A 12592-nucleotide genomic window follows, 5' to 3' on the forward strand; every position below is an offset into this window, starting at 1 on the left:
TTGAGTCCATTCACTGCGCTCTTCAATTCTTTGACACTTCCCAAGTGAATGGAACTTTGGCACATGGACCCATTTTCACATTCACTTCCAATTGCCTGGCCTCGCTGTTCACATACTTCACCGGCTCGAGCTTTATGTTGACCAACCGTGGCTTGGCACCCCTTCACTGAACTCCCATTCACCTGCACTTCTGCTTGGTATTTATACCCTGCCCTATAATTTCTCCCATGCCCTCTCGTCTTCTACCCCAAAAATCATTCTTTTGCTATCGTCCACTTGCTCACCTCCAACTTTTCATACTTCATCCACGACCGCGACAACGATCAGAACCACGACGGACTAAACCAGTATCGCGAACAACACCAAACACTGATCTTTGGCTGAGATTCTGTGACTCCAGCGCGCAATTGACAGTCAAAATCCTTTTTGCAGTCATCGAACAGATACAGGCCTACGGTTCTACAATTGCTTTCAGCGCAAACCGAACATCAACAACGCCGACAACGAAAAGTGGCAAGCAGAGGACCTGAATCAGAGACCACTAATTGGAAAACTAGTTTGCCGTGTACATACCCAAGCGTGAGTAACACAAACCATTCTGAGTCTTGCAAATATTCCAGGGTATAAACATCCGCACGCCAAAGGCCGTTTCCAGCTGGACTAAACACTGATTTTTCCAGACAGTATCTCTGTCTTTTCCGTGGCCAACGGCAGTTTTCTTCGTATATACTACGATTGTTGAATTTTGAAAATCCCACGAGCATCGGGCACCAAGACAAGACCAGCTGCTTCATATATAGCGACGCTTCTCATCCGCGCGACCGCTTTATACTATCAACACAACACTTCGATCTCTTCGATATCCAAATCAGCCGACCGCCACCATGCCTGCCGAGCGCACTCTCGAGATTTACCTTTCTGATGACACCGCATGGTCCAAGCAGACGGTTGAAGTTCTCAAAGCGCAATGCAACAAGCGGGACATAGCTTTCACCATTGGCAATAGGAAGGAGCTTGAGGCACTGCTCAAGAACTACCGCTATACCCACAACCCGCCCGGGAAGGCTTCACGTTTTGGTGTTTGGCGCTCCAATGGCACCGATTCTGTCTACCGATCGGCTTTGGCCGAAGCTGAAGCTTCTACTCTTTGTCTAATCCAGATCAAAAATTATAGTGATCTGGAGTCTGGGCTTTGGGCGAAACACTTCACGCTGACGCCGGGTGGCGAAGAGAGGATCACCGTTGTTGTCAGCGATGAAGTCAACTGCAGCTGCGGAGGAAGAGGATACGGAAAGACTCCCACCACCAGGGGTTACACGTGCCCTCATCGGATATGCTCGTTTTCTTCCTATCTCCCTAATCTTGGTTGTCAACGACGCTAACCAGTGTTATATCAGATGTACTCCGTTACCTTTTCAACTGCCCAGAGCCGCTGCGCTGGCAGTCGTTCTTCCTACCGTCAGAGCTTGGCGAGATTTTCAGATTGAGCCATCTATACCACCATTTTAACACCGGCGGGTACCCAGATCCGTTTTGCGCCATCTGTTTTAAGCCTATGGAGAGTTTCATAGAGAAAAAGCAGTGTGGCATTGGCAAGCATCTGGTACACCGAACGTGCATGGTCACATTTCAGAAGATGAGAGGGCTCTCTGCCGGCGGATCCGAGTATGGCTGTGTACTGTGTGAGGATGCCGACGAGCTGGTGTGGGAGGTGATAATGAAGCGGTCGGCTGCTCGGAAGTCTGGCGCTTCTGAGCGTTCCCAAGAACTCACATTATCTTCTCCTTCGCCGACGTGCTCCTCGAGCGGACCCAACGTACCAATCGGCACTCAAATCACGGGTTTGTCCGTGGAGCGACAAGTCACAGCTCCGCGAGCCACAAACACTCACTCCTTGCCGGCTTCTACACCCACAGATATCGATCGTAGACTTGACAAGGACAAGCAAGTGGTGCGACCGGCTGTTGTCGAGTTTGTTGACTTGGGGCGTGTCGACGAGCTTATGAACTGCCTCAATATCAACAGAGATCCATCGGCGAGTGGAACTAGCAACACGCTGGATCAACTCGCTGACTCGGAGAGCTTGGCCTCCGATCCGCGCTCAACCTTTGCCTCCGAGTCAACTTCGAAATCTCAGCCACACGTGAAGTCAGGCCTTTCGGTGCTTGGAAGGAGAAAAGACACTTGGTGGATGCGTAAGGCCAAGAAGGTTTACCATGAAGCAATGCAAGCCAGGCAAGGATAACTGCCCTGAAATTTACCAACTTCTGAGTGTCCCCGGCTTCCATCAGCTACTTTGCGCTGACAGGCTCGGCGGGTCACAAATCTCTTGATCTGTAACAGCAGGATGACAGGATTACTTCTATCTATAGCTGAGTCTAGCAGTTGGCCATGGGCACTGTCAATGTCCGTTCTCTGTCATCTTTATCATAACCAGAGGTTGTCTCCCGTATCCAGTGATCTGTGTAAATCCTCATGTTGTTGAGCCTAGGCCCTCTCCCGAAGTACGTGTGCCCATGTTCCGTTTAGTGGCGAACTATATTATACCTCTTCCGATTTTCACTCCTCTGATGAGCGTCCTAGCCTCTGTCCACGCTGTCTGATAATAAAATACAATGTCTTTGGTCCTAAGGAACTCCCCGGGCTATCCTACACCCAAGTGCTGACACAGCTCTAAAATCTACTGCCAACATTCCAACCTCGCCCCAAACCAGGTTTTCGTTCGATGTACGCTGAAGTATCATATTTAAACCCCCAAATCTCCAAACCCCTCCAAACAGTACGGTCTGTTGCGTCAGCAGCCTCTATCCTGGGGATGCTGGGTTCTGTGTAAACACTCTTAACATCTGGGAGATATTAGGACTTGGATTGGATGAAGGCCAATCATCTTGTTCCAACGAGGGAGGAGGTTCTTGGCGGACTCATTGATGGGAACTTGGGAAAGAATGGGTGCTGGAGGCACGTGCACGGGTGCCATTCACGCAACACCACGCCACGCACGGCCTCTCTTCCTGGCATTTTAGCCCTCCAGACCTCTCCACAGATTCTTTCTCCTCCTAGCAACTCAATACAACCATCAACTGCTTCATTTTCGTTGCCTTGTGCGTCGCACAGGTTATGAGCCCTCTGAAGCTATCGCAATCAATCAATCCAACGTCGTAGAGGCCTACTGGGTTATCCCCGGGAGTCAACCTCCTCGTCGCTTACTCGCAAAAATAACTTTGTACCTCTCTCCTTCGGAAGGAAGAAGGAAATCTCACCAGGGCATACGGCATAACCCTAACTCCAAACACTCCAAGACTGCGAAACCATAGAGGCTGACGGCTTAGTCAGTCTCCGAGTGACGGGATCGAAACTCTCCCCTTCCACCTATTCATACGTCCTCCTGAGAGAGGTCAATAACTTTGATCTTCGTGTCGTACGCGATCTTCAAGTCGACCGTCGAGTCGTCAACCGACCTTCGAGTCGTCAACCCATCACAAGCAACTCTTTGATCCATGCGGATCATTCGAGGACCTTCCAATCCTTCCGACAATACCTTCACCCCTCTACTCTTTGTCTCAACCAACAAGATGGCACCAACCGTCGACACTGGCTCGCTTGTCGTGCTTCGCGGCGAGAACAACATCGACAACTGGGAACGTGCTTTGCGTATCGAACTCGAGTTCGCTGACGTCGACGACTACGTCTACAAGACCATCATTGAACCCGACAAAGACGCCAAACCCGTTGAGCACAAGGCCTGGAAGATTGGTCACGTTCACGCGCTCAAGATCATCAACACTACCCTCAAGGATGACAAGGTCTTGACTACCCTTCGCATCAACGGTTGGGACCAGACCAACAGGGACCCCAAGTATCTCTTTGACCTCATCAAGACCACGATTGGTAAAGTGACCAACGAGGCACGTAGCGAAATCCTTGAGCAGTACCAAGGACTTCGTCGCTCTGGCTTTGACACCAGGGCGAACTTTCTCAACCAGTATGAACTCACCCGTAGACGAGTTGCTGACAGTGGCCTGGTCATCGACAACACTGTTGAGTGTCTCAACCTCTACAACATGGTCAAGCGCGAATATCCCACTGATGCCAAGTTGTGGGCCAACGACATGACCAAGAACACCCTCACTACCAACAAGCTGTTGGCTCAATTGTCTACCCTTAGCAACATTGAGTCTCGCCAGACTAACCTGACTATTCAAGTCAAGACCACTAGCACCAAGACAGACAACAAGACTGACAGCAACAAATCCGGCACCAACACCGGTAACAACAACGACACTAGCACTTCTGGCAAAGGCAAGGGCAAGGGCAAGCTCACCTGCTCTGTCTGCAACAACAACATCCAGAAGGACTACATCCACTGCGTTTGTGGCCGTCACCGCTCGACCAAGATCACTACCTGTTGGTGGTGTGAACCGGACAAAGCACCCGACACATGGCCCAACAAGGCAGAAGCTCGTAAGCACAACACTGGCACCACCGCCGCGTTGGGCAACACCAACACTACCTTGGCCAACCCCGCTACCTCTAGCTCGGCTTTGCTGTTTAACGGCGCCAACTTTGGTGACGGTAACTTCAACCTTGCTTCCCTTGGTGGCAATCTGGGTTTTCACTAGAGCCCGTAGCGAAATCCATCCGTAAAGTTACCTCTAGCGTTCAATCGAATCATTCAAATTACCTAAACTCGTATCAACTGCAGTACTCGAACCGTGATTTCACTAAAGACCAACAGGCTCTCAAGGCATTACAAAGCACAGACAACACAATCAAGAATCTAGTTATCTACGACTCTGGCTGTGGTTCTTGTATTTTCAACCACCAGAAATGGTTCACAGAGCTATACCCACTGGCTCACCCATCAGAACACACCATTGGCAACGGCACTACCACCTACGCCTACCACATTGGCACTGTCGAACTAACGATGCCAACAACAACGAACGTTAATATCAGGATTCGAATCCCTGATGTTATCTTTGATCCATCCACACCAGCCAACCTTTTGTCGACTCAGGCATTCCTCAAGAACGCTATGGAGTGGAACATGAAGACAAACCAGATATCATTATCTGGTGGGAAGGCACACATTCAATGTAGCTTCATCAACGATCTGGTGGCGCTACCGGTCTTTCAACCAGACAACTTCGATCAGACAATCATCACGCCACGGCATATGATGCTTGCCTCTATCAACTACATAACAATGCACAAGAGGATGATGCACGCAGGCAGAGATCAGGTTCTCAAAACCTGTGAACAAGCGGGCATTAAACTCAGCAACGTCAACGACCACACCTGTGAAGCGTGCTTACGCGCCAAAGCAACCGACTACATTCCCAAGGGCACTCACCCAGTCACGACGACCCCGCTACAGTTCATACGAGTCGACGTGATCTCACACAACAAACCAGGACATATGGGAGCCCGCTATGCGGTACATTTCATTTGCGATGTCTCTGGATATCACTGGGTAAAGTTCTGTGCCAACAAGGGAGATGCCTATGTTATCGTAACTCAATTCAAGAAATGGATTGAACTCCAGACTGGACTCAAGATCAAGATCATTAGCCTCGATGGGGGCCCTGAATTTGGCTTCAATACAATAGAGTTCCAGAAGAGTAAGCTGGTGGAGTGGGCTCGCACTGAGGGAGTTCAACTCTACAAAACTCCAGCACACACACCATGGATGAACGGCAAGACAGAACGAGCTGGCCATACCATCATGACAAGAGCTAGGGCATTAATGCTCGACTTGGGTATACCAGAACACCTCTGGCCACTCGTGGTCCAGGCGGTTGTAATGGTGCTCAATATTACACCAACAAAGTCTAACCCTGACAACAAGACTCCCCATGAGATATTCACACGGGCCATCCCTGGATTTCCAGCGGATCAAATTAAACCCCGCCTTGATCATCTCCGGTCCTTCTTTTGCACAGCATATTACTTCATCAAGCCAGAGAGACGAACCAAGGGAGACAAATTTCAGGAACGAGCTCGTCGTGGCAAGTTCTTGGGATATGATGACAACTACGGCAAGATCTGCTGGATCTGGGATCCAGAAACTGGTGCAATCATTCGTGCCAGCGCAGTCAAGTTCATTGAGGACGACGACAAACCAAAAGATCCAGCGATTGAGGCCATTCCTCATGGAGTATTCTTCTCAGATCAGTCGATTGAAGAAATCAAAGAAGTGGTAGACAGCGGCGTGACCGTCTGGGTCACTGCAACTGTTCCATACCAGCGATCCCCAGCTGAGTTCCTGAATCAACAAAACCCTAATCAGACTGCTAATAATGACAAAGATCAGCAGAAGAAGGTGTCCTTTACACCTTTTTACCCCAACCCCAACTACCCGACTCCGGAAGCCACACCAGCTCCTGAGAATACTCCAAGGTCACCGACTCCTTCCCCACCCTCATCATCACCTCCACCGATAGACACCGTTCCCCTCGAACCGACTCAACACCAGGACGAGCCGATGCGATCAATAGAGCAAGAGGAGGAAACCCAACATGGTGATCTGGTCGACCTGGAGGATCTTGATGAGGAGGCTCCCATTCCACCCCATAAGTTTCCAGACCAGGAAGCTGAGGAGATGACGACGACACCCAACAGTCCGACAACTGAAGTCAGCGATCTACCTCCTCCCCAACCGCCACCGGCCATACAGTTTTCAGTCACACCCAAACCCCCACCACGGCCACCCAACTCCCCGGCAACAGCCATACCTTTCAAGATCAACCGACAGGTCACTGGCACGCCAAGGGTATCAGAACCAGATATCTCGAGTCTAACTCTGGACTCTCCGACCCCAGCAATAAGGCAACAACCACAAACCCAGCAGACTACAGAGGAAAGCCAACCTTCTGAGGAAGCAGACTCGTCAGCAACCTCAGAGGTACGTGAAGGCAGACCTCGTAGATCCGCCGCGGTTAAACCACCTAATTTCAAATATGGTAGACAGTCCGTTGTTGACAGCAACAACAACGTCGTTGAACGTAATGTTAAGTTATTCCACGGCACGGCTGAGGCCAGACACGTCACACGACCACCCCAATACTGTCTCACTGCTATGAAGGCTATCCATGATCTTCAAGCTGATGCCAACAATCGTTCTATCCCCAAGAACTACTGGCAGGCAATGAAACTCCATAACTACAAGACTTACTGGTTCCCAGCAATGGAGAAGCAGGTCAAAGCACTTGAAGACCAAGGTGTTTATCGCTTGGTTGAAAGAATCCCAGACATGGAAGTCTTACCCGGAAAATGGGTCTATGCCAGAAATATAAAATCGACAACAAAGAGTACCTTGCACGAGCCAGATGGGTAGTGTGTGGTAACTACGAGAACAACGACAACTGGGCAGTACAAGACATCTATGCCGCCGTAGCCAATATGGTCAGGGTGCGACTATTCCTGGCCATTATGGCCACCCACGACCTGGACTGTGAACAATTTGATGTCAGCACCGCGTTCTTGAACGCCCTCATTCCCAACGATTGCAAATACTATGTCGAACAACCGACTGGACTTGAGAAGGGACCCCGCAACAAGCTGGTCTGCTTGCTGATCAGGGCTCTTTACGGCCTTCGCCGTAGTCCTCTTTATTGGTTTGAGACAGTATTACCCATATTCAAGAAACTGGGCTTCTTCCCCATCGGTGGAGACACGTGTCTGCTGATTAACAAAGGATTGAGCGCCTTGCTCATCCTTTACGTTGACGACTTCCTCATTGCAGCACCCAGTAAGAAGATCATCAACGACATCCACCTTCAACTACAAGAACACTTCACGATCAAGCATATGGGATTGGTGCGCACCTTCCTGGGCCTTGACATTGTCAGAAACAGAGACGAGCACACCGTGTTCATATCCCAAGAACGCTACACCCGATCAATTATCGCCAAGTTCAATCCCTCCAATGAACCTCTACACCCGGTCAAGACTCCCTGGCCCCCGGACTTCAAGATCCATGGGGGTGAATCAATTCCAGGCGAGCCAAAGCCATATATCAAGCGCACCGGTTCTTTGAACTGGGTATCACTGGGCACACGACCAGACATCACCTACACCGTCGGCAAGCTAGCCGAAGGCAATGCCAAACCGACAGACAAGCATATCACCGTCATGAAACATCTATGGCGATACCTGACTGGTCTTCCCGACTTGGGCATAATGTTGGGAGGAAAGTTCTCGCCGGCAACAGATCTGCAATTCAGGGCATATGCAGATGCCTCGTATGCAGATGACATACCGACAAGGCGCAGTACCGCTGGGCATGCTGTGTTCTTTACATCGGGACCCATCCTGTGGAAGTCAAAGAAGCAGGATCTTGTCACCACCAGCACTACAGAGGCCGAGTTCGTCAACCTCGTGCCAACTGCAAAATCCCTGGAATGGACTGGCAGTATGCTCAATGATCTGGGCATTGTTGATATCACAGACAACACCAGAAGGATCCTGTACACCGACAGCTCGAATGCCAGGGACAGAGCCCTGAACAAGAACATCCCCGCTCGTAACCGCTATATCGACATTCGGTATAAATGGCTCATTGAGCAAGTGGAACGCAAGGCCATTGAGGTTATCCATATCTCCGGAGAAGAGATGCCTGCAGACGGTCTAACCAAGCCTCTTAAGGCAGACAAGCATGCAAAGTTTGTCAAATTAATTGGTCTTCATCAGAAGAAGGTCCCTTGGGCTTGAAAGCTTACAACACCACATCATGTATCATATAGTAAACAATGTATCTTAGACATCACGGCCATTAGGGTCTTTCGGTCTATGGGGGTGTGTTGGAGTCACGTGCACGGGTGCCATTCACGCACACCACGCCACGCACGGCCTCTCTTCCTGGCATTTTAGCCCTCCAGACCTCTCCACAGATTCTTTCTCCTTCTAGAAACTCAATACAACTATCAACTGCTTCATTTTCGTTGCCTTGTGCGTCGCACAATGGGAGCCTCGGAGCCCTATCATGCCCTCTGCCCATTCCCCAGGTACACCAACTGGTTCACATCGACGGGCGACTCTTCCTTCTTGTACGAGATTTTGCGGCCGGGGTTCGTCTTGGTGGCGGAGGCGTCGCTTGTGTAGGTGATTTTACGCGATTGATTCGGTGTGGCAGTGGATTCGGCCATTTGTGCCTTGAACCCTCAAAATACGTTGACCGGAATTATGCGGTATCTGGCGGGGCTGGGGACGAAGGCCGGTAGCAGTTGCGGAGCGATAAGCCTTCATAACGCAGCCAAAGACATCACGCGTAGAAATGAGGCAGACGAGAAGTTGTGTTCGCAAGCGCTATTTCTCGACGCGTCCTGCCCTTTCTTCTCGTCTGAACTTATTCATGATTTCTTTGGAACTTTAAATGTCGATGTGATGCTTCTTGGTGATTTGAGGTTTGCACCTATTTCTGGTTATGGCATAAGTCTTCTCCGGTTTCTTTTTCTTGTCCTTGACTAGCATACCATCTTCCTCCCACCCGACCTTTGACAAGGCTAAACCAGTGGTAGGGTTTGCCATTGTCAGTCTTGATGGTAATTAAGTTGCCCCTGTCTAGGTTTACATTCCTCTCAACATTCCGTTCACTATCGAGTATTATCAATATTGCACCGGAATTGATCCACCTACTCTCTTCACCCCAACCTCCTACCGTTCTGCAATTCAGACGTCTACCACAACACAATCCATTGAGCCCACCCAGATGCGGCATTTATGTCCTCATTCTAGAGAAGGCTGATTCGCGCCCGGCTTTATATGTCGGTTCAGGCACAAATTCGAAAGATGGTATAGCTAAAAGGTTCCAACAATACGACAACGCCACAGCACTTCCAGAACCAGTACAAGAATGGATTAATCAAGGGTATGAAAATACTTACAAAGTAATATTATGGTCGCTACTGTAAGATGACGGAAACGGAGTCACAAGTTCAGTCAGCAAGGATTTGAAGTCGTGATCATATGACCATTGTATTGTTAGAAGGACTAGCTAGATGTCTTGGAGGAACTCTTGCCAGTCCTCCGTGGGCTTGCCTGGGCAAGACCAGTTCCAGTGTCTAGTCTGACCCTGAGAAGTTGTAGGTCAGCGAAGGCTAGCCTTCACTTCTCACAGCTACCCATACCCGCCGTTGCGAACCGCTGTGTCACAAGGGCCGTTTTCAAAGTACGTGAAGACCTCCGCCCGCCAGCTCTCTGAAAACGGGACAGTCTGCCAGGCACGGCCTCGTCTTGGGTGGAAGCAAATGCTCCGATAGTGCTTGGGTGGCGCGAGGGCGTCAGACTCTCTTCCCCTTCGTCTGTTATGGCGGCGCTGCCCACGGCTAGAGCTTGAGACAACGAAGTTTACTTAGCTCACGAGTTCGAAAATAACGCCATGCATGTAGCTGATACCGAGAATGACAAAGAGTCAACCTACTACGTTCCCCCAGGCACAGGAGATGTAAAAAAAACTCAGATGCCGCACATGGAAGTTTTTCCCTAATCAAAGGAAGCTTCTTGTCTATCTCTGTCCCCGCAGGGCTTACCGCAAGACTAAGCGGAAACCCTAGAATGGAACCTAAAACCCCCGTCTCGGGAACAAAGTTTAAGCCAACCTTGGGCGTCTTAAAATCCCTGACAACTACAACACACATGGCAACAACCCCAACTGAGTCTAGGGATAGCGTTATAGAGGCCAAGAAAAAAAAGGTTGTGTAGATTTGATCGGCCAGCGCCGTGGTTGAGGTAAGCGTAGTAGAGCAAGCAAACTGATCAGGCAAAGCGCGGAAGTGAATATGTTCGTCACGGGTTCTTGACCTGTGTTGTCATCCTAATCCTGTGCTCGTGTTGCGTATATGCATACGAAGATTTCTGCAGTCTGTCTGTCCATGTCAGTTCTGCATATGCACGCTTCTCTGGCTAACATCAAGAGAAGCGGGCAACGCACCTTTTGCGATGTCAAGAAATCTGGCAAATACGCGTATTTTGGAATCATTAAACAATTTCCGGGCTTGAAAAGGAGCCTCTTTTTACTCTGCCATATGACTTTTGGCGAAATCACGACCAAATGTGCAAATATTCCCGAGTGTCTTCGACATCTCCGGAAATTCTGGATGCATGCAGGAAGACGCGGGATGCACCTACCGTCCGTAAGCATCGGCCAATAAGTCTATGTGGTTCTAGCTTTCCCTTTTTGGAGCGCTGCTGGAACTCTGGCACCCTTTCAGTCTTAATTTACTAGGTAGGTACATCTAGACAACCTTCTCGGAGTTCAGTCACTCTTGCAAGTTGCAACTTCTCCGCTGTGCACCAGGAGACCAGGACCACCACAGAGTACAGTATGTGTATTGCAACGGTGGCCGTTATCAAGCTGATGATTCTTTGGTCTGGTTGAGATTGTGAACTGGTGCTTTGAGAAGAATTTCAACACCGCTCACACAAGTCAAGAAGTTCATGGCGAGCAGCGAGAAAGTGGGGTGACACGGGATGCACCTTCCTTCCTTTCGTAGGTGTGTTTACATGATTCTATTCTCCAAGCCACCATAAAATGCAGTTGCAAGTAGCGACTGCCGCTTCGAGCACCACAACAGCAACCGCTACCATTTATTCAAAATCGGGTTGATGAGCTCGTTTCCTCCAGACTGACCAGCCCATGAATCTGACTCAGGATACTGACACCGACGTGCACAAACAAACTCCTCCGCGGTTGGTCAGTCGGTGGCAGAACACATGGGAATGGCGTTTGTGGCTTCGAAGAACACACTAGAAGACTTATACCTACTACCAGGCTCAACTACGAACCTCTTTAGCGGTCAGTATCCACGTCAAAGTCTCGTTCCAAGCTGCTCATTTACTGCCAGTGACTGCTTTTCAAATCCGTTATCGTACGGACTCAAGCCTATCGGAGCTGATTAGTGGACTCATACGATTGACACTTACTGCGGTAACCTTCATTCTTCCCTTCCCTTCCTATTGGGCTCCGGATCGGAGACGAACACTGTTCGATACCTAACAGCAAGGGAAAGAGTAGCTGTGAAGCTTTCAGTGGATCAACATGATGCTTTTTTGGTCCTCCATCTTTTTTAATTTTTTTTTAGTTTTTACTCTGTGACCGAATGTTTCGTTGACGCTCCCGAAGCCCGAGTCCAAAAAGTTCGTGGTCAGCCCCATTGCATATGCGCATTGCGTGGATCATAAGGAGCCTGGAGCCATACTATGTACCATGGTCGCCCATGGTTGCTCAGACCAAGACAAGGATAGGATGTCCACCCTTATTTCTCCCTCCATGCTGTGTCCTTCTTCTATTCGAACTTGCTGAATGATCTTTACACGGCTACCTGTTACGATCCAATCGTTGAGCCTCATGTATCTAGATAGAATTGACCAATCAGATAGGACCCGGGGTCCCGAGTTTAGGGGACCCCGAGACGGTCCCGAGGTCCCGAGTTTACGGGACTACGGGACGGGGCTGAAGACCAGTATATAAGAAGGCCTCCCGGCCTTCGTTATTATGGTTCTTCAGCAAGCAATAGTTTTCACAATCAACCAGTACCTTTTGGCTACTACTACCGTTGTCCTACATCCCAGCGATATACTCCTGTGCTTGTAA

The 12592-nt window shown here is 49.7% G+C and overlaps 4 protein-coding genes across 4 annotated transcripts; all 4 read left to right on the forward strand.

Annotated features, from left to right (window-relative positions):
- Positions 1-884: 884 nt before the first annotated feature.
- Positions 885-2245, forward strand: SMAC4_09327 (uncharacterized protein; the record flags this gene model as incomplete). The annotated part of the gene is made up of 2 exons (XM_003345405.1): positions 885-1311; positions 1398-2245. 2 exons carry the CDS (start codon positions 885-887, stop codon positions 2243-2245), a joined length of 1275 nt encoding a protein of 424 aa, XP_003345453.1.
- A 1864-nt stretch (positions 2246-4109) lies between these two features.
- On the forward strand, positions 4110-4619 carry SMAC4_13438 (uncharacterized protein; the record flags this gene model as incomplete). Its single annotated transcript, XM_066091412.1, has 1 exon — positions 4110-4619. One exon carries the CDS (start codon positions 4110-4112, stop codon positions 4617-4619), a length of 510 nt encoding a protein of 169 aa, XP_065946375.1.
- A 599-nt stretch (positions 4620-5218) lies between these two features.
- Positions 5219-7336, forward strand: SMAC4_13439 (uncharacterized protein; the record flags this gene model as incomplete). Its single annotated transcript, XM_066091413.1, has 1 exon — positions 5219-7336. The coding sequence occupies one exon, from the start codon at positions 5219-5221 to the stop codon at positions 7334-7336; it is 2118 nt and encodes a 705-aa protein (XP_065946376.1).
- A 95-nt stretch (positions 7337-7431) lies between these two features.
- Positions 7432-8712, forward strand: SMAC4_13440 (uncharacterized protein; the record flags this gene model as incomplete). Its single annotated transcript, XM_066091414.1, has 1 exon — positions 7432-8712. The coding sequence occupies one exon, from the start codon at positions 7432-7434 to the stop codon at positions 8710-8712; it is 1281 nt and encodes a 426-aa protein (XP_065946377.1).
- Positions 8713-12592: the final 3880 nt, after the last annotated feature.

This window comes from Sordaria macrospora, chromosome 3 (genome assembly GCF_033870435.1).
Source record: "Sordaria macrospora chromosome 3, complete sequence".
Lineage (NCBI taxonomy): Eukaryota > Fungi > Ascomycota > Sordariomycetes > Sordariales > Sordariaceae > Sordaria > Sordaria macrospora.